This window comes from Stegostoma tigrinum, chromosome 6 (assembly GCF_030684315.1).
Source record: "Stegostoma tigrinum isolate sSteTig4 chromosome 6, sSteTig4.hap1, whole genome shotgun sequence".
Classification (NCBI taxonomy): domain Eukaryota; kingdom Metazoa; phylum Chordata; class Chondrichthyes; order Orectolobiformes; family Stegostomatidae; genus Stegostoma; species Stegostoma tigrinum.
The window spans coordinates 101,869,489-101,888,247 of NC_081359.1; the positions used below are offsets into that span (position 1 = coordinate 101,869,489).

Genomic DNA, 18,759 nt, shown 5'->3' on the forward strand with positions numbered 1-18,759 from the left:
CAGGTATAGAATGTTTGATTTATAAAAAAATCCCAGGACTTTTTTTTACTGGAGAGTAGAAGGTTGAGAGGCGACCTGATAGTTGTTTCTTACGTAATGAGACATATAGATAGTGTTAATGGTAGTTGTTTTTTTCCTAAGGATGGGGGATTTCAAGACTAGGGGAAGAATTTTAAAGTGAGATGAGAGAGATTTTAAAAAGACAAGAAGTGAATTTTTTAAACAGGGGCTGGTTCGTGTGTGGAATGAACTTCTAGAGGAAGTGGTGGATGTGGGTTTAATTACAATGTTTTAAAGACATTTGGACAAGTACAGGAATTGGAAAGGTTTGGAGGGATATGGGCCAGGCACAGGTGGTGGGGTAAAAACAGAAGTAGCTGGAAAATCTGAGCAGGTCTGGCAACATCTGTGAAGAAAAAGTTGGAGTTAACATTTCGGATCTGGTGACCCTTCCTCAGTTCTGTTTTTATTCCTGCTTTCCAGCATCGGCAGTTCTTATGGTTTTTATTTAGCAGGTGGTGGGACTGTTTTAGTTTGGGATTATGTTTGGCATGGACTGGTTGGACCAAAGGGTATGTCACATACTGAATGATTTTGGCTGTGTATTCCACCATAATCTGTGACTCTATTGCCTGGCATATCACTCCTTCTACTGTCAGGATGGGAGCCAACTCTGCTTCAGTGAGGGAATGGCACCAGGGCAGCCCCTGAAACTGAGGTGCCAGCCTCTCATGGCTGAATGTTTGCTGAAAGAGGAGAAGCAAGATGCAATAGACGAAGCTAAACAATCTCACACCAGTGGAGCAGATCTAAACTCAACAGTCCTGCGACATTCAGTCCTGAATGATTGTGGACAATTCATCTACAAACAGCTTGAGGCAACTTCACAAATATCCCTGTCCTCGATGATGGGAGAGTCCAGCACATCAATGGAAAAGACAAGGCTGTGGCATTTGTAACTGTCTTCAGCCAGAAGTTTCGAGTGGATTACCTGTCTCCATCTCCTCCAAAAGCTCTCGTTACTCTTCATCTAAATTACATCACTCCACAAACAAAACAGTGAAGGGCATGGGTGCCCACACCATTATCAGCTATGCTACTGAAGATGTGTGCTCCAGAATTAGCCGTGCCCCTAGCCAAGCTGTTCCAGTACAGCTACAGCACTGGCATCTCCTCAACATTGTGGGAAATAGCCTTTGCATATTTTACCCACAAATAGCAGGACTTGCCTGAATGAATGTGGCTCCAACGACACTTGAGAAGCATGTGTCAACTGTTTGGCACCATCTACCACTTAACCAGGTCGTCAGCTGCCTGGGGCTGACCAGGGGCCTGGTCTCTGGCAGAGTGAATGGCAGTGGGCCATTCTGTCCTCCGCCAGCTATGGAACTGTCACAAAGGTGCTCATCAGATTGTATTGCCAAAGCTTTCATGTCCGATTTTCCCCTCCCCCAGCCATCTTCCCCCCAATTACTCCCCCTCCCCCACCCCACAGCCTAGGCTGCTTGGTGAGGGGGATGTGTAGGAGGCAGCCTTGCAAATGCTTCCAATGAGGCCTCAGCACTCTCACCCTCGAAAGTGGAGGAGGTGGCTACAGGCAGAGATGGCTGTTTCCATGGCAAGGTCATGGACATCTTGCTGGTATCCACAAGATACAAGAGAAAGAGGGCTTCATGGTCACTGGTTGCTGGTTGTGTGCAGTGAATAACAGTAACAGGGTGTTAATGTGTAAGTTGCAGTAAAATGACGAGCGGGATTTTCTGTTGGTGGGGCATGGATGTTACGGGGTCTCCTGCAGGAGTGCTCCCAGTCTTCTCCTGCGAGGACAGGCTTCACCAATCCAAATAGGTGGGGAGCCTAATGCTGGGAACCTGATTACTCACCTTCTCCTGGAATGAACTAAAAGGAAGGATTGAGTGAGAGGAAAGTGGGTGCCATGGCTGTTAGTGCTGGTGAAGGTAGTTGAAAGTTTGCGAGATATTTTGAAGGAGGGAGGGCATAATCAGTACAGAGTTTGTAATGGGTTAGTGGTATGGAAACGTGGGTGTTCAACAGCAAGAGAGGGAAGATGTTACAGGTTACACTGAGAGTGACAGAGCCTGAAACCTGGTGGAGTTGTGTTCATCGGCAGAGAAAGAATGAGTGTGAGGGGGAAGAGGATGACTTTTGTCTGTACCAATCTGTTCACCAGGACCTCTAGGTCCCTGATGGAGAATCATGACACCATTTTCCAACATATTCTGAAAGAATGTCCTCCATTGAACAGGGCAGCTTTGGGATATCAGTATTCACCCAGGGGCATAGCAGCCTTTTGAAGATGGTGTGGGCCAAGGATGCTGGTCTGTTGCTGGATATCTTGTGCATGGGAAAGTGGGGCCTGAGTTGTGTGAGGGGAACATTGTAGGCCAGTGTAGGTAATTATTTGAGTGGGTTTGGTAAGATGTGGCATGAGATCTTGCTTAGGCCGCGCAGTGAGAAACCCTGCAAAAAGTTTGCTTCAAACTGATGTTTGGCCAAAACACAATGGTCTGATTCAGCCCAATGTTTTGAGTCAAATTTGACTTTCTGAGAACTGAAGCAAAATGTTAGCTCTGCTTCACTCTGCAAAGCTGTTGCGAGACCTGAGAATAAGTCAACATGTTGCCCTCCCAGTAATAGAAGATCCCAACTTTGAAATCTATCCCTATTTCATCAGCTTGGTGATAAAATTCATGTGTGCTTGACTCAGCAGCACGGTGGGTGTATCTTCAAACTGTATGTGCTGGATTGGATGGTTCCACAGTATATTGTCATCCTGATTCAGAAATCTTCTGGTCCAAATTTCCCAGGTGGGCAAATATGAGAGCTTGTGTAAATGTGTCTTGTTAGCATTTATTGCCTTAAACTAAAGAAGAGAAGGAAAACAGGCTTGCTATACTTGCCTTTATTGGTCAGTGCATTGGGTATCAGAGTTAGGAGGCTATGTTGTGGCTATACAGGATATTGCTAGAGCCACTTTTGGAACACTGCATTCAGTTCTGGTCTTACTGATATAGGAAGGATGTTGTGAAACTTGAAAGGGTTCGGAAAATATTTCCAAGGATATTGCTGGGGATGGAGGGTTTGAGCTGTTGGGAGAAGCTGAATAGGCTGGGGCTATTTTCCCTGGACCGTAAGAGGCTGAAGGGTGGCCTTATGAGGTTTATAAAATCATGAGGGGAGTGGATAGCGTGAAAAGCCAAGGTCTTTTTCCCAGGGTAGCGGGAGGATGAGATCTAAATGTAGAGGCATAGGTTTAAGGTGAGAGGAGAAACATAAAAAAGGAACCAGACGGGTAACTTTTTCCATGCAGAGAGTGGTGTGTGTGTATGAATAGGCTGCCAGAGAAAGTGGTGGAGGTTGGGACAATTGCAACATCTAAAAGACACCTGGATGAGTGCATGAAAAGGAAGGGTTTTGAGGGATATGGGCCAAATGCTGGTAAACAGGATGGGATTAATTTGGGATATCTGGTTGGCATTGGATGAGTTGGATGGAAGGGTCTGTTTCCATGCTGTACATTTCTATAACCTGAGCACAAAAAATTGTAATTACTCTGGCGAATGATAAACAGATTAATACATCCTTTTTGTGGTGCTTTTTTCTATTTTGTAGGTAAAAAGGGATTTGCTGGTTGGGAAGGAGGTATCCGTGTTCCTGGGATATTTAGGTGGCCAGGTCTATTGCCTTCCAACGAGAAAATTGATGTACCTACCAGCCTTATGGACATTTATCCAACTGTTGTCAGCTTAGCTGGTGCATCACTGCCGCAGGATAGGTAAAGAATGTTGAATGCATGAGACTGTTATTACAATTTTGTGTTCTACCACTTAGAAGACCTAGCTTTCTTGGTCACGGTCACACTTATCAGCTTTTCAAATCTGAAATCCCTTTGACATGTAAAGTTCCCAGGGTAGGGGAATCTAAAACTAGAGGGCATAGGTTTAAGGTGAGGGGGAGAGATTTAAAAGGATGTAAGTCACAACCTTTTCGTGCAGAGGATAGTGTTTGGGTATGGAATGAGCTGCTACAGGAAGTGGTGGAGGCTGGTACAATTACAATGTTTAAAAGGCAAGTGAATGGGTACATGGATGGGAAGGGTTTAGAGGGATATGAGTCAAATGCTGGCAGATGGGTTGAGATTAATTTAGGGGTTTTGGTCGGATGGACGAGTTGGACCAAGGGACTGTTTCTGTGCTGTATATCTCTATGACTCTAACTTTCTAACAGGTTTATCATGCTAACTTGTTATACAGTAACACTCACTGGCATAGTTCTTGGTAGCATTGAAGTTTGAGATTTGCAACTGCTTAGCCTGTTTTGTGGGAAAGCTCTAAGTGCCTCAGGCAAAAAAAATTTAAAAGAAATTAATTCAGTAGATGTGGGTGAAGATGGTTAAACATTTATTGAGCATCTCTAAATTCCCAGATCTGTGGTGGCACATGTAGGCCATATCGAGTAAGGATAGCAATCACCTTCCCCAAAGGGCATTAGTGAACCAAGCTGGTTTTACTGACAATCAACAATGGTTTCATTTAGACCCTTAATTCCACATTTCTTTTTTATTCAATTCAAATTCTACCATTGGCCATAGCAGGAATTGAACTCAGATGCAACTGAACATTACCTAGGTCTCTGGATTAAAAGTCTGGTAACAATATCTCTATGCCATTGCCTCCCCAGTGCAGGGTTGCAGTTGCCTTCCTGCAGGCTAACATAACACAGTTAGCATTGGTGCTTTGCAATGGAGGTCTTGATATATAGTCATGTTTTAACATAGGAAGAGAGGAAATAGGGTAATAGAAGACTATTTAGCCCTTTGAGTGTGCTCTAGCATTCAACTAGACCATTCCCTAGTCTTCCATCCCACTGCCACTTGGCTGCACTATTCCCCTGTGTGTTTATATCTTTAATATGGAGAAAGAGATTGACCTCTGTCTTGAATATACTCAATGACTGAGTCTTCACAGCCCTCTGAGGTAGAGAATTGTAAAGATTTACTGCTCTCCGAGTGAAGAAATTCCTCCTCATCACAGTTCTGACAGCCTATTCTGAGTCTGTGCCCTGGGTTCTCAATCTCACTCCCAAGTCCAGGGAAACATTTATCCCCCAGTGATCACGTCATGCCCTTTAAGAATTTGTATGCTCATGATCATTCCATTTTAAAATGATTGTCTTTTGGATTGAATTTCCCCTAAGAATAAAATAAAATCAGTTACAATGCATTGTACCTTTTTGGTTCAATTTGTAAGGCGAATTGTCAAAAGAATTGGCTTGAAAGTATTTGGGAAGAGGAGGGTGAAGATTTACATGGATATGTGCCCAGGCATTTGAAAATAACCTTAACAAAGGGCATGATACATGTTTCTGGGGACTTAATGCATTCTGAACAGCTGTAAACTTCTCTTGCGTTTACTGCAGAAACCGATTATAATTACTGACACTTTGCTTCGGTAAAAGTGATGTGATTTAAGTGGATAAGGAACGATTTCATTTCCTGTATTGAAATGCTATGTTATTTGTACCTTGCCAGGGTAATAGATGGACAAGACTTGATGCCGTTGTTGAAGGGGGATGTACAGCGTTCGGAACACGAGTTTCTCTTTCATTACTGTGGAGCTGCTTTGAATGCAGTACGATGGCATCCAAAAGGCAGTAAGTGTTCGATATCTGAAAACTGCTTCAATGAAGAAATAGAACCATGCAATCAGCCTGTGCTGATGCCTGTAGAGGGGAGGCAGTGGCCCTAAATTCTATCTACTAATGAAACCAGTGATGGTGTTATTGGCAGAGACAGGAAGAGCTGCCAGTGCTGGAGTCAGAGTCAACACAGTGTGGAGCTGGAGAAACACAACAGGCTAGGCAGCATCAGAGGAGCCGGAAAGTTGATGGTTTGGGTCGGGATCCAAAATTTCTGAAGAAGGTTCCTGTCCCAAAACATCAACTTTCCTGCTCCTCTGATGCTGCCTTGGCCTACTGTGTTCCTCCAGCTCCACACTGTGTTATCTATGGTGTCATTGTCACTGTCTTGAATGGACACTGTAGCATATTTATCAGAATTAATTTATTAACTAGATGAATGATCATTCATTCACAGGATGAGGATGGCGCTGGCTAGTATTTAATGCTCATCCCTAGTTGTGCAGAAAGCAGCTAAGAGTCTCCACAGCCCTCTGACGTAGAGAATTGTAAAGATTTACATTGCTGTGGGTCTGGAGTCACATGTAGGCCAGACCAGGTAAGGATGGCAGTTTCCTTTCTAAAGGGCATTAGTGAACCAGATGGAGCTTTTCCCCAACAATCAGCAATGGATTCACAGCCATCATTTCCCGATTTTTATTTTTAAACTGAATTCAGATTCCACTATCTGTCATGGTGGGATTTGAACCCAGGTCCCCAGAACATTATTGAATAACAATTTATACCACTGGGCCATCACCTTCTTCCCAGATTACCATTATCTAGAGACAAGAAGCTGGCTGAAACGGGGAGTCCTCAACTGGACCATAGGAAGCTGTGGGGTAGACAAGTTAGGGAAGAAGGGTGTTGAAGGCTGGAACACACAGTCTGGTTGTGTGGATGGAGGGAGGGCACACATGAGGTGGGTGGGGAGCAGAGTTGCTGCGGGTGGCTGCCGATTGGACAAGGGGCCTCCGTGAAGGAAGCACTCCCCATTTCCCATCCTGGATCTGCTGGCTTCTCACCCTTCGCTGACCTTCTCCATTAATTGGTCACTGAAGATCTTCAGTTGATGTGAAGGCTGTTTCTGACCTTGCACATCCTCATTTACGGTCAGGTCAGAGGTGGTCAGGTAGGCAGCAGGAAAGACGCCATGGAATGTTGTGAGCCTTCCTGCCTCCAAATCAATCCATTGGCCTCTATGCAACTCTTCCTCTGTTCCATCAAAAGAGAGCTAAAATTCTGGAATGAAAAGCTAATATCACTAACTGTGATCATGAAGCTATTGGCTTTCTGTAAAAAGTGGTTTAGGTCAAAGTTCTTTAGGCAAGGCAACTGCCATCCTTACCCAGTCTGGTCTACATGTGACTCCAGACCCACAACAGTGATAACTCTTAACTGCCCTCTGATTGGCCAGGAGACTGCTCAGTTGTACTCAAGAAGTTGTATTCAGGTGGGGTGCCTCAGGATGGGCAATAAATATTGACCTTACTTGTTGTGAACCCACGTTCCATGACTTGTCTTTTTTAAAATGTATTCAAGATTTATAGAATTGAAATTCTAGCATTAAATCTCTTTTTCCTTCAGGTGACACTGTTTGGAAAGCTCATTTTTTCACTCCTAAATTGGAGGTTGGTCCTTGTTACCGGAGTGAAATCTGTGGGTGTCACGGACAATATGTAATCAATCATGACCCACCTTTACTCTTTGAACTCTCAAAGGACCCCTCAGAACTGAATCCTTTATCACCTGATACAGAGCCACTTTTCCATGAGATCCAAAACCAGATTCAGATAGGGGTGGAAAAACATCGAAAGACTTTGACTTCAGTCCCTTTCCAACTTGCTTGGAATAATGTTTTGTGGAAACCTTGGCTCCAGCCCTGCTGTGGTACATTCCCATTCTGTTGGTGTGATAAAGACTCTAATGTTTCAATTACAATGCGAGATCCCAGCCAATAGCAATTCAGACTTATTGTCTGTGCTACATTGTTATTTTGTTTTAGAAATGGGGACTGTGACACTCTGAGTTGATCTTTGCCTGGAAAATACTAGATGTCATATCCTTTTGTGTAGTCAAACAGCCTTTAATCTCTAAAATCTCCCTGCTTAATCCTTCTAAAAGCCATTCATTACTCTTGATTTTGGTATGGAAAAGAAGGAAAGGGATTCCTGACAACCAGGAACACAAGCATTCTGCTGCATGCACATTCTACCTTAGATCATATGTCCTTAATGCCTTGTCAACTGATGGTTTTCTGTAGTGCTTTAGTGCTCTAATCAATAGAGGTGATTAGTTGAATGTTACAAATGACATTTTTCCTTTAATATAGTTTGTGCTCATCCTGGTTTTGACATACTTTGTGTGGAGTTGAGAGATATTAGGTTAGGTTTCCAATCCTTCAATTATAAAGTTTAAAAGTATGTATAGTAAAATTTAGATGTTACATCTGCATCCTCCAGTTTGTTGAATTCTCCATCACTTCAACAAATGAGTGTTCAACAAAAAAATAAAAAAAGTCAATTTATGGCCAGCATTGATGTTGACAAACATGACATTCAGCCAAGCCTATGCAACTCTCAAACATTTTGTCTCTGTTCTCCTCAAATTAAAATTGTTTAGTGAGGTATTGTACTCTGTTTGATTATCTATGTCATTTGACATTAGAGTGAGATTTGCCCTGTTTACTGTCTTTGTATTGAACTTAGAACTAGATCTGTAATCAATGACACCTTATTGCCTTTAAAAATCAGATTGAACTTTTTGATCTGTGCCCACCACATTGTATTCAATTGGTTTTGTGATGAAGTTCAAACTATTTTCCTGAAGGGATGCTAACTGTAGTAGTAGATAGATCTTGATCACCTAGAGCCATACAGCACAGAAACAGACCAGGTCCAACCAGTCCATGCCAACCATGATCCCAAAATAAACCAGTCCCACCTGCCAACTCCTGGCCCATAGCCCTCCAAAACTTTGCTATTCATTAACTTATCCAAATGTCTCTTAAACATTGCAATTGTACCCACATCCACCACTTCCTCTGGAAGTTCATTCCACACATGAACCACCCTCTGTGTAAAATAAAAGTTACCCTTTATGTTTTATTTTAAATCTCTTTCTTCTCACCCTAAAAATACAGGAATGTGGAGTTGAAGGTAAAATCAGATCAGGTTGATCTTATTGAATGGCATAGCACGCTTGAAGGGCTGAGTGGCCTACTCTTACTCCTGGTTTGCACATTTGTATGTTCTTTTAAATGTTGATTTTGGGTTGGCATAATCTCTGTACCATTTTCTGATGTTTGGATGAATAGAGCACCCATTCACAATCCTGCTCACTTAAAAGTTGCATTTGCCAGCTCTCGTTAGTGAGAATTAAGGTGTTGAGGTAAAACGAGTACTTTCAAGCAATTCTTACTACTTTTTGATGGACTAGAATTCACACGAGCCTGTGGACCCAAACTCCCCTTTTTCTGCCATCCTTACCATTGTCAGTTCCACTGAAAATGCCTCCCCCAGCCTCTTTCTGAGATGGTTGGAATAGGAGGACCGTGAGATGGTGCCAAGCATGTGATAGCAGCCGACATGAGGAACGCTCAGTGCCTGCTAATGGAACCTCCATTTACAGAAAGAACAGATGAAATCTTGCTTTGGCAGATAGGTTCTGCTATTCTCAAAGAATGTCGGGACAGGGAACAAATTATGTCCTAATGATACACAATCACCTGATTCATCAGCAAGGTTGAAGTATCTATTTCGTATAAATTCATCGGTATGAAAAAAACAGCCAATGCATTCAGTTGATCAAACCCAGGAAGAATGCCATCAGTGTGAATTCCAAGGATTACAAATTTCAACTATTGACAGCAATTTTTAACACCAGAGAAAAAGGGCGCTGATTGTTTGGCACTGGGACTGTGATATGTTGATGTGTTTCCATGGAGAAACAAAAGAGGCTCTCCAGGCTCCTGGGTAATTGGAGAAAGTCTTTAGTTTGCAGGTGGTGTCATTGTGACACAGGAGGAGGCCCAGGATGGACATGTCACCCAGGGAGTGAAGGGGGAGTTAAAATAGTTGGTGACTGAAAGGCATTGTTGTTTGTTGCAAACAGAGCACAGGTGTTCTACAAAGTGGATCCTGAGTCCACGCTTGGTCTCACTGATGTAGAGGAGGCCACATCGGGAGCAGCAGATGTGTTAGACCATGTTGACAGTTCTTCAGGTTTACCCCTGTTTAATGTGGAAGGTTTGTTTTGGGCCATGAATGGAGGTGAGGTGGGAGGTGTAGGGGCAGGTGTAGCACTTCCTGCGGTTGCAGGGGAAGGTGCTGGGGGTTGTGGGATTAATGGGGAGTGTGGAGCACACGAAGGAGTCATGGAGAGAGCAGTTCTTACGGCAGATAGGGGTGGGGAGGGAAATATCTCTGTGGTTGTGGAATCGGATTGTAGGTGGTGGAAGTGGTGGAGAATGGCATGTTGGTTGCAGAGGTTGGTGGGGTGGAATGTGAGGACAAGGGGGATTCTGTCTGTTTTTGTTGCGGGGAGGGGATGTAAGGGCAGATGTGCAAGAAATGCAAGAGATGCGGTTGAGGGCATTATCAATCACCGGAGAGGGGTAAGTTACGGTCCTTGAAATAGGAGGACATCTGGGATGTGCGGGATTGGAAGGCCCCATCTTGGGAGCTGACGCGGTGGAGGCAGAGGAAATGGGAGCAGGGGATCTCATTCTTGCAGGTAGGTGGTTGAGAGGAGGTGTCGTCCAGGTAGCTGTTGGAGTCAGTGGGCTTGAATTAGATGTCAGTTCTGAGGCAGTCACCAGAGATGGAGATGGAGGTGGAGAGTTACGGGAAGGAGAGGGAGATGGCCCACTTGTCTTCTATAAGGTCTCCATATACTTGTATTCTATGGCCCTATTATTAGGGATGGGCAAGAAGTGCTGGCCAACCAGTGACGCCCACATCCCACAAATGAATACAATAAAAAAGGTTAGGGTACGTCTATGCTTTGTTAAAATGAGCTGCCGCATTCAATGATCTGTGAAAATGTGTACACTGAGGGCCCTGTTCTTTCACACCACCTCTGGAATTGTACACCCTATTTTGTATTGTACTTCAATGTTCTGGCACCAAAAATTATCACCTCTCGTGCCTCTACATTGAACTTCATGACTTTTATTTTTTCACTGCCCCACTTTGTCCTTTTGTACAGTTTATAATGCTTTAAAGTTTTGTCATCACACACTGATACTTAAGGCCATATATATCAGGAAAAACAAAAGTCCCACGCCAACACAAGAGAAACCCTGTGACAAGCTCTCAAATTCTGCCTACATTCCTGAGTCTATGGAATAGCCAGTGCCTACTCAATTTCCATTCCAGTTGTTCTTAGTATCTTTGCGCACATCTCATCTAGTTTTGGTGTCTTAATAACTTTAAGTATTGACTGATTCAGCCTTATCAACATTAAAGTTCTGAACTATGTCTTTTTTCAGCAACAAATTGGCCAACATCTTCTTTGGCAAATGCAGGTGTCATGCATTCTGTGTCAATGCATAAATCCTCTTTATGGTTCCCAGTTGGGATCACTCGTCCCTTTTATTTATATGTTTAGAGAAAACAGAGGGATTCCTGTCTTTGTTAGCTCCCAGTCACTTCTGTAATTTTGTTGTCCAGTTCTTCAGTTAGCGTGTCTGCTAATGATTTGCACTTTTGATACTTAAATACTGCTAATTATATTTATAATCATAATAAACAATGGTTAGTTTAAAAACAAAAATTGCTGGAAAAGCTCAGCAGCATCTGTGGAGAGAAAAAAGAGTTAACGTTTCAGGCCTTCCTCAGAACTGTTTCTGCTTTTGCTTCTGGATTGCAGTTTTAATTGTTGGTTTAATTCTCTCTACCTTACTAATTGGTGACTGAGAAGGACTGACAGAAAGCAGATTTATATCTTAATGTATCCAAACTGATGAATGTAAGACAGGTTGACAAACCAAATTTATGCACCAGTATCATCATCTGGTTGATTAAAGTAAAGCCCCTAACATTTTATTTTTCGGAAATTGAATAGTGAAGCAGTTAATAATTTTTCCAGGGCCTTTGACGAATATTCTTGAAAGAGTATTGATTCCAGTGTTGTACCATCATCTATTTGAGAAGGAAGACTGACAATTCGAGTGTGTTTGCAAATGTTACATTCATTACTGTAGTAAGTGTGTTCAGTGCAGTGCAATCTCTGTGAGCAAATGGAAACACAAAGTAAGACAAAACAGTTTGTTAAAGCACATTCCATAGCCCAGTGACATTATCTGACTGATTGGGCTGGGGGGAGACAGCTTCTGGAAGATTAGGTTTAGCTGGGAAGCAGAGGTAACCAGGCAGTGATAATTACGTCAGGAAGACAAGGAGATGTTCTCACAGTTATGAATGGCCCTGGTACTGACTGGAAAGATGAGCACTATAAGTCATCATTCTGTTTAAAATGATGATCGAACAAAACTGAGCATGCTGATGTAGACATTTTTGACCACTTGGTGGTGCTATCACGCAGTATATAATCCCATTGTGAAGTTTTTTTGCAGATTTTATTTAAGAATGCGTCTTGCATATTGAATTAAAAGAGACATTTTCTTACTGTTTCGAATCAGGATAAAATGCAAAGCATTTGTACGCACAACACTTAACAAAATTAATAAAGGTGGCTGTTTGAAAATATTGAGGGTAACCTTGAATTTATTCTGAAGAATAACAGAAACTAACTTTTAAGTTCTTTCTTGGCTCCAGTAGTAACACTGGCATCAATTCGTTTATATTGCAGACTTGTTCAGGGACTAGGCTGCAATAAAAAAAAAGTTATTGCTATTTTGAAATAATTTCTGTTCCTGCTTGTAAAATGCTCAAGATGCACAGGGTACAGATTAGGGTAATTTGCTGAAGAAGCAAATGTGAAGTGAGGAAAAACAGGTTTTCACTCAGTGAATAGTTAGGGTACGGAGTGAATGGTGTGGAAATGTGATTGAGGCAGGTTTAGTTGAGGCATTCAAGAAGTCTTTGGATGATTATTTGAACAGTAATGAAGTACAAGGGTATGGAGATAAATCAGGAGTTAATCGGCACCAGATAACCTCCCTCTATTGAAGAGCTCGTGCACAAAGATGGGCCACATGTCTTCTTTTGCCCCCTAAATCTTCTGTGTGAAAGGGACAGGGACAACAAAACGTAGTTACTTAGTAGCCTAGCGGTGTGAATTCTACCAAAGTTTCCCACTGCTGACATTCCTTAAAAGTGACTTCTGCCATAAGTTGGGGTGTTTGTTGGTTGGAGTAAAACCCAGCAGGAAGGAGGATTGCTCTGTTAATCAGCGATCGATCGTCTCAGTTCAAAGACATTGCTGCAGGAGCTCAGCAGGGAAATTTGCCAGACCCAGCCATCTTCAGCTGCTTCATTATTCACAGTCTGTGACCATACACTAGGTGGATCAGCCATGGGAAATGCAGGGCTATGGTGATAGTACAGGGGATGGGTCAGGGTGGTATGCTCATCAGAAGGTCAGTGTGGACTTGATCAGTCGAATGGCCAACTGTAGGGTTGTATGATTCTATATATAGCAAGACCCCGACAAAATTCAAAGTTGGGCTAGTAATTGGATAGTGAGGTTCACTCTATGCAAGTACCAGACAAATATCCTCTCCAGCTTGGGAGAATGCCCCCTTAACATTCTGTGGCATTGCCATCACCGAATTCCTCACTGTAAACATCCTGGAGGTTGACTAGAAATCGAACTAGCCCAGCCAAATAAATACTGGGCTCAAAGACTAGGTCCCAGGCTGGGAATTCTAGATGAGTAACTCACCTCCTGCTTCCCCAAAGCTTGTTCACCACCGTTGACAGGCACAAGGTAGAATACCTTCCACTGATTTGGAGGAATTCAGTTCCACAACCCTCAAAGTACTTGACTCAATCCAGGACAATGAAGGGTCCGACCCAAAGCATCAACTTTCCTGCTTCTCTGACCTGCTATGCTCTTCAAGCTCCACATTTTATCGACTCTGACTTCCAGCATCTGCAGTCCTTGCCATCTCCAGAACGAATCATCCCACTTGCTCGGCATCTCAACCTCCAAACTAAAAACTCAGCCAATGTGCCAGTAAAGCACAGTAGCAGCAGGGTGTACCATAAACAAGACACAGTGCAGCAACTCCCCAAACCTCCTCCAGAAGCACCTTCCAAACATGTGACCTCAATCACCTGGAAGAAAGAGGGCAGAATTAAGGAGGTAAAGGACAAGGGGAGGGGGAAGCTAGTTGTGGAAGAGGATGATATCCTGGGTTGGAATTTTGGCCCCTGTCTGGGACTGGGAGCAGAAGGAGCTGAAAGGAAGAAGGTCCCCAGGAATGAGCATGTCAGTGGGACAGAAAATGTTACTCTATCTTGAGCAGCGGTTAGTCAGTCAGGCTCAATAAAAACCATGGTGAGGCCAAGAGAGGAGTTCCACAGGAAGCAGGGGATGGCCTTAGTGCCTGGAGGCTGCCTCCCAGCTGGAGGACATGAAGGCAAAACTCAAGGCAGGCAGCAGAGGCCCATCCTGCTGATCAGGCTGAAGGAACAAACACAACCAGCCTGTGGATGGGCTCAAACTCCCTAGCACCACCCCAGACATCCTCCAACACAGAGGTGATTTTGCAGCAAAAAAACATTTACCTAAATTCAAGCTTAAAAGCATATGTGGGTGAGCACTTCATGACATTCAAGGCTCCGGGCCAAGTGCTGGAAACTGGGTTGACATTGATAGGTTGGCACAGACTGAATGGACCTAAGGGTCTCTTCTGAGTTAAATGACACTTTCTATAATTGTTGGGCAAGACTTTGAATGATCTTTAATGCATGCCTGAGAACTCATTTTTGGTGGAACTAACCCCAACGAAGGGTAAGTCTTTGTGAAATGTTTTAAAGAGTGCCTGCTTCCCTACACACATCAGGGACAGGTGAGGGATCCACGAATAGTCTCTGACTTCTCTTTCCCACCCCTGGAGAAAAAATCTTGCCCTTCCATCATCTTATGTAGCCTGAAGTACATGTGAAATATATTTTTTAGTGGTGAGACATGAACTGATTATCATTGAAACTCTGTTGAAAAGTCTTTGGTTTTAGTATTAGATTTAGGTTTATCATCACGTGGACTCAAGTTACACAGAAGAACAGGAGCACGGTGAAAAGTGTACAAAGTTGTCAACAATTAGCACTGTCTTAGGCACAAAATACCTACATACAAATCTTAGGTACAAAAAATAGAGAAAATAAAGAGAAAAAGTTACACTACATTACATATATACATAGTATAAGTTAGCAAAATAAGAAATAATGTTAAAAAGGACATATATTACAGTATAAGGTCTTACACTACAGAGAAACTAATCCTTACTGACAGGAATATATTTTATTTTATAGCCAGAAGTGACTCATTTAATTGCTTATTTTCTTCTCATTAGAACTAGAAACTGCATTTATTTTATATGCGATGATATGAAATAATTTTCAAGTATGATTTTAATTGACTCATGTGTTAATTCCCTTCTCTGTCAGCTGCCGCTGCGCTCTAGTTGTAATCAGTAGTGGCTAATTTTTGAAGGAGATGAAGCACACTCAGGTCCAGAAATTGCAAAGTGTTCCCCGCTGCTCACACATAACCCTGTCAGAAAGAAATGATTATTCACCCTCAACATGCTTTCACACTTCCAACAAAAAATCCGGCTTCCCTCATTTCAACTTAAGACTCTTGGAGCAGTGAAAATGGAGCCTATTTCAACTCAAGTGCTTGTTCCAAAAGACCTTGCTGATTTTGGGTATTTTCCCTGTATGTGATTCATACACCTCTCTCCTCCCTTTCTCCTGCCAGCAAAATAATTGGCGTTTGTCGGAAATGGGCATGCCCCTTCTGCACCCTGGTACCTCCGGGCATTTTTGAGGGTTTAATCATTCTGCTTGACTGAGCAAAAATCGAACCTCAACCCTGAAATAAGGGTAGAGACCCCACCTATTTGGCACAGGCTTGTGAGAGGCACCGTTGTGCCAAGGTCAACACAAGTCTATCATCAACTGCCATCTCAGTCATCCCAGCTCTAGGGCATCGCTGTAACAGTTCTTCAGAGTAGTGTTCTAGAGCCACTGTCTTTAGCTGCTTCGCCATCGACCTTCCCTTCATGTTGGGTCAGAGTGGGGATGTACGCTGATATATCTGCTTAACCAAATCATACTTGCACAATGTTCAGGACCATTTATGACTCCTCAACTGCAGAAGCAGTCCATTTTCAAATGAAACAGGATCCAGACTGCATCCAGGATTTGGTTGACAAGTGCACCACACAAATACCAGGCAATGACCATCTCCAATAAGTATAGCATAGCCTTTACTGTTACTTGTACTACAACACAGAAGGATAGGAGCACAGTGAAAAGTTTTTACAATGACAATCTAATCACCACTTTTCAGTGGTGGTACCGAGACTTAAGCCCCCACCATCAGCTTCCTAGAGGCTATAATTGACCAGAAACTCGACTGGACTCACCACATAAACATAATGGCTGCAAGAGCAGATCACTGTGGTGAGCAATTCACCTCCTGACTCTCCAAAGCCTGTCCATCATCTACAAGAAACAAACCAGGATTGCGATGGAATACTCTCCACTTGCCTGGATGAGTGCAGCTCCAACAACACTCAAGAATCTTGACACTACCAAGGACAAAGCAGCCCGATTGATTAGCACTCCATCCACAAGCATCAGCTCCCTCCATAACCAATGCTCAGTAGCAGCATTGCGTACTATCTACCAGGTGCTCTGCAGAAATTCGCCAAAGATCCTCCGACAGCACCTCCAAAGGTGTGACTTCTTCCAACTAGAAAGACAAGGGTAGCGGATATAATGGAACACCACCACCTGGAAGTTACCCCTCAAGCCACTCATCACCCTGACTCGGAAGTCTACCACCACCCTCTCAGTCTCACTGGATCAAAATCATGGAATTCCCTCCCAAATGGCTTAGGTTGACTGCAGCAGTTCAAGAATGCAGCTCACCACCACCTTCTCGAGGGCAATTAGGAATGAGCAATGAATGTTAGCCTAACCACTGACGTGTATGGCTCATGAAGGAATGTTTTTAAAAATTGAAAGTTTTCAAGGATTTTTTTATTCATTGGATGGAGGAGGTGGGATGGACTATGGCACGCACAGGCATTTGCACAATACAGGTCGCTTGTAGAGTGGATGTGGTGAATATGTTTTTACCAGTGGGAGATACTAGGACCCAAGTATACAACACAGAGTTAAGGAACACCCCTTTAGAACTGAGATGAGGAATTTCTTCAGCCAAATGGCGGTGAATCTATGGGTCTTATTGTTGCAGAGGACTGTGGAGACTAAATCATTGACTATATTTAATCACAGAATGCCTACAGTGTGGAAGCAGGCCATTCAGCCCAACAAATTGACAATAATCCTCTGATGATCATCCCACCCAAACCCACCTCCACCACCTATCCCAATAACCCTGCAACTCCCATGGCTAACCCACCTAGCCTGGCATATCCCTGGACACAATAGGACAATTAAGTATGGCTAATCCATCTAATCTGCACATCTTTAGACTGTGAGAGGAAACCAGAGAAGCTGGAGGAAGCCCCTGCAGACATGGAGAGAATATGCAAGCTCCACACAGCCACCTAACAATGTAATCACAGCCGGGTCCCTGGCAGTGTAAGGCGGCAGTTCTAACCACTAGGCCACCACGCTGCTCACTTAAGACAGAGATAGATAGGCTCTTGATTAGTAAAGGGATCAAGGGTCATGGGGAGAAAGCAGAGAAACATATCAGCCATGATGTAATGGTTGAGCAATCTTGATGGGCTGAATGGTCTAATTCTACTCCTGTGTGTTATGGTCTTATGGAAAATGTAACATTCTGGCCCAGAAATAATTTTAAAAAGACACCCACTTAAGGATAAAGAACTACACTGTTGCAGAGCTAAGCACATATGCTTTTACAAAATTCAATGCAATGATACTGAGCTGAATGGCTTTCTTCTACACCGCAAGTTACAGTGATTTTATGGACACCATAGAAGAGGGACTAAATCTGACAAGGCCCCAACTTCAGTTCAGTGTCACAAAAGCAAAATACTGCAGAGGCTGGAGATCTGAAATGGAATAGAAAGTGCTCTGGTGACATCTGCAGAGAGAGAAACAGGGCAAAGGATTTGAGTCCAATACGACTCTCTAAGATCATAGAATCCCTACAGTGTGGCAATAGACCCTTTGGCCCAACAAGTCCACACCAACTCTCAGATCAACCCACCCAGACCCACCCCCCTGATCTACACATTCCTGAATACTACAGGCAATTTAGCATGGGCAATCTGCCTAGCCTTCACATCTTTGGACTGTGGGAGGAAACCAGACCACCCAGAGGAAACCCGCACAGACGCGGAGAGAATGTGTAAACTCCATGCAGACAGTCGCCTGAGGCTGGAATCAAATCCGTGTCCCTGGCGATGTGAGGCAGCAGTGCTAACCACTGATCCACTGCGCCACTCTCTTCCAATTCTGAAGAAGTCATATTGGGCTTGGAATGTTGGCATTGTTTCCCCTTCCTCAGATACTGCCAGATCTACTGAATTTTTCCAACATGTTCTATTTTCGTGACTGTGTCCATTTTCATGATCCACACTTGAGAGAAGACCTGAGGGTTTCAAGAAGTTGACCATTTAAAACAGAGATGAAATTATTTTCTCACAGAGGATTGAGAGTTTTTGAATTGTTTTCCCAATTTTTAATGAATAGATTCTGGGTAAGGAAGGGGTGGCAGTTATCAAGGGTAGGTGGGGATGTACATTTAAGATTACAATCAGACCAGTTTTGATCTTAGTAAATGGGCACAAGGGGACAATTGGTCTGATATGCATTTGTTTTAATGCAATAAGCGTCGTAGGAAAGGTAGATGAACTTAGGGCTAGGATTAGTACCTGGGAGCATGATTTTATTGCTATTACTGAGACTTGGTTGAGGGAAGGGC

General features: G+C 43.3%; 1 protein-coding gene across 2 annotated transcripts in view; it reads left to right on the top strand.

Annotated features, from left to right (window-relative positions):
• LOC125453363 (arylsulfatase H-like) overlaps nucleotides 1–12,389 on the top strand; it is a 51,346-nt gene extending 38,957 nt beyond the window's left edge. For both annotated transcript variants that reach the window (XM_059646816.1, XM_059646817.1), the window contains 3 exons: nucleotides 3,634–3,796; nucleotides 5,552–5,673; nucleotides 7,285–12,389. In XM_059646816.1, coding sequence (XP_059502799.1) covers nucleotides 3,634–3,796; nucleotides 5,552–5,673; nucleotides 7,285–7,658 — 659 coding nt within the window. In that variant the 3' untranslated portion in view covers nucleotides 7,659–12,389. The remainder of the gene's footprint in view (nucleotides 1–3,633; nucleotides 3,797–5,551; nucleotides 5,674–7,284) is intronic.
• Nucleotides 12,390–18,759: the final 6,370 nt, after the last annotated feature.